The 2,488-nt window shown below is 36.5% G+C and overlaps 1 protein-coding gene across 1 annotated transcript; it reads left to right on the forward strand.

Moving 5' to 3' along the window:
- Nucleotides 1–248: 248 nt before the first annotated feature.
- LOC114416269 (S-locus-specific glycoprotein S13-like) lies at nt 249–1,701 on the forward strand. Its single transcript, XM_028381143.1, has 2 exons — nt 249–1,563; nt 1,661–1,701. Exons 1-2 carry the CDS (start codon nt 249–251, stop codon nt 1,699–1,701), a joined length of 1,356 nt encoding a protein of 451 aa, XP_028236944.1.
- The last annotated feature ends 787 nt before the right edge of the window (nt 1,702–2,488 follow it).

A 2,488-nucleotide genomic window follows, 5' to 3' on the forward strand; every position in this document is an offset into this window, starting at 1 on the left:
AAGGAATGCTATTTAAAATCACGGATCACAGTTACAATCACAGTGAGTAAAAAAAAACTTTTGTGGTGCAAAAACTGTTGTGAACAATTTAAAACCTTTAAAACCATAGCTTGTATTTCTTCCGGTGATCAACTGATGCACAGTGAAGAGACCAAACTAGCTAGGGCTTATACCCTTTTCATATTTGTCAAAATTTCTACAATAAAATGCATATTTATTTTAACAGTTGTGCTTTAACATACAAAAAAATGGCCATTCCCCTATCTCTCATGCTAGTCATAGCCATGCTTTTTCTCTTCTCATCCAAAATTTCCTCCGAATCTGACACCCTCACTCAGTTGCAGCCACTTCACGATGGAGCCACCTTGGTTTCCAAAGAAGGAACCTTTGAGTTGGGTTTCTTCAGCCCAGGTAGCTCCACAAACCGCTACCTAGGAATCTGGTTCAAAAACATTCCACTAAAAACCGTCATTTGGGTTGCCAACCGCAACTACCCAATAATCAACAAGAACACCTCCACCTACACCAACACCAACACCAAGTTAACCATAACCAAAGATGGAAACCTCACCCTTCTCACCGCAAACAACACCCATCACTGGTCAACAAATGCAACAACGAAATCAGTGAATGCAGTAGCACAGCTCTTGGATTCAGGCAACTTGATCCTAAGAGAAGAAAAAGACAACACCAATTCTCAAAACTACTTGTGGCAAAGCTTTGACTATCCTTCAGATACACTTTTACCAGGGATGAAGCTTGGATGGGAAGTAACAACAGAGGCTCTTAATCTTAATAGGTATCTCACTGCATGGAACAATTGGGAAGACCCATCTTCTGGTCAATTCGCTTATGGCGTGGCAAGAAGCAGCATCCCCGAAATGCAACTACGGAATGGCTCATCAGTGTTCTACAGAAGTGGCCCTTGGAACGGCTTTCGATTCAGCGCTACACCCATTCCAAAACACCGTTCATTGGTGAATCTTAATTTTGTGGACACCACCAAAGAGAGTTATTATCAGATTTTCCCGAGGAATAGGTCATTGCTTATAAGAACGGTTGTTAACCAAACCGTTTCCACTCTTCAGCGCTTCTTTTGGGATGAAGAAAGCCAAAACTGGAAGCTGGAGTTAGTTATTCCGAGGGATGATTTTTGCAGCTATAACCACTGTGGCTCTTTCGGGTACTGCGCCGTGAAGGATAACTCCTCAGTGTGCGAGTGTTTACCTGGGTTTGAACCAAAATCGCCTTGGACTCAAGGGTGTGTACATAGCAGAAAAACTTGGATGTGTAAGGAGAAAAATAATGACGGTTTCATTAAGATTAGTAACATGAAGGTCCCCGACACAAAAACATCATGCATGAATAGAAGTATGACAATTGAGGAATGCAAGGCAAAGTGCTGGGAAAATTGTTCTTGTACGGCTTATGCTAATTCAGACATCACTGAAAGTGGAAGTAGTTATAGCGGCTGCATCATCTGGTTCGGTGATTTATTAGACTTGAGACAGATTCCAGATGCAGGGCAAGATCTATATGTTAGAATCGATATCTTCAAAGTAGGTATGGGATTTTATTGTTTCATCTTTGGTTAAAAATGGAAATTGTTATATATTATATTAATTCTGCTTTTTCACATGTGGTTTATACCATTTCATAGGTTCTACGTGGCTCAAACTGTATTTCTCCAATAGAAATTGATAAATGTTTGATAAACACTCAATGTGCTATCTAGCACCTAGAAAGAGGGAGGAAAAAAAGAGAAAAAATATATGTATGAGAGTTTGTGATGTGAAAAGAAAAGACAGAAAGAGAGAAATAATAATTTTTGGTTAGGTGTTTAAAATGAAGAATGATTTATGCATCATTACTCATAAAAAATACCTATGGTCAATACTAAAAAAAATTCTGTTTCACATGTTTTTATTTTCCTTCAATTATATTGCCCATTTATTTCGTTTATCTGTCAAACAGATAAATATGGATCAAAGAAAGTGATGGTTGTTGTCGCAAGCATTGTTTCATCTATTATTGCCATGCTTGTAGTATTGAAGTTTGTTTACTGGAGAAATAAGACCAAATTTAGAAGCGAAGGTAACCTTTCTAAACGTGCAGATTCCCTTTTCACCATTATTACTTTTTAGAGACATTGTCACACTTTTTACACATTCTAGATTGAATAAGAATTTTTATTTTTTTAGAGACTAAATTATTATCAATTAATTTATACATTTGAAAACCAAGATGATTATTTCCATTATTATTGAGTTATAAAAATAATTTACATACTCAATCTAGAGGGGGCCTATATCACATGAATATTTGATGGCTTTGTAAAACAAAATTTAAAGAGCATGTAACTTGGGATGCTAAATAAAAGCCGTCTTATAACATTGGATGCTAAACATTTTTACTAATCTTTTATATTTCAAATTAAATAGTGATCATCAAGACAAAAGGAAAAACAAATGAGAGTGAAGATGAAGAT

Source organism: Glycine soja, chromosome 6 (assembly GCF_004193775.1).
Source record: "Glycine soja cultivar W05 chromosome 6, ASM419377v2, whole genome shotgun sequence".
Taxonomy (NCBI): Eukaryota; Viridiplantae; Streptophyta; class Magnoliopsida; order Fabales; family Fabaceae; genus Glycine; species Glycine soja.

Bases quoted from the DNA above. Each gene is read 5' to 3' on its own strand.
- LOC114416269 (XM_028381143.1), top strand. From the start codon at position 249: ATGGCCATTCCCCTATCTCTCATGCTAGTCATAGCCATGCTTTTTCTC. The intron at 1,564-1,660 runs GTATGGGATTTT...ACCATTTCATAG, and splicing joins AATCGATATCTTCAAAGTAG to GTTCTACGTGGCTCAAACTG.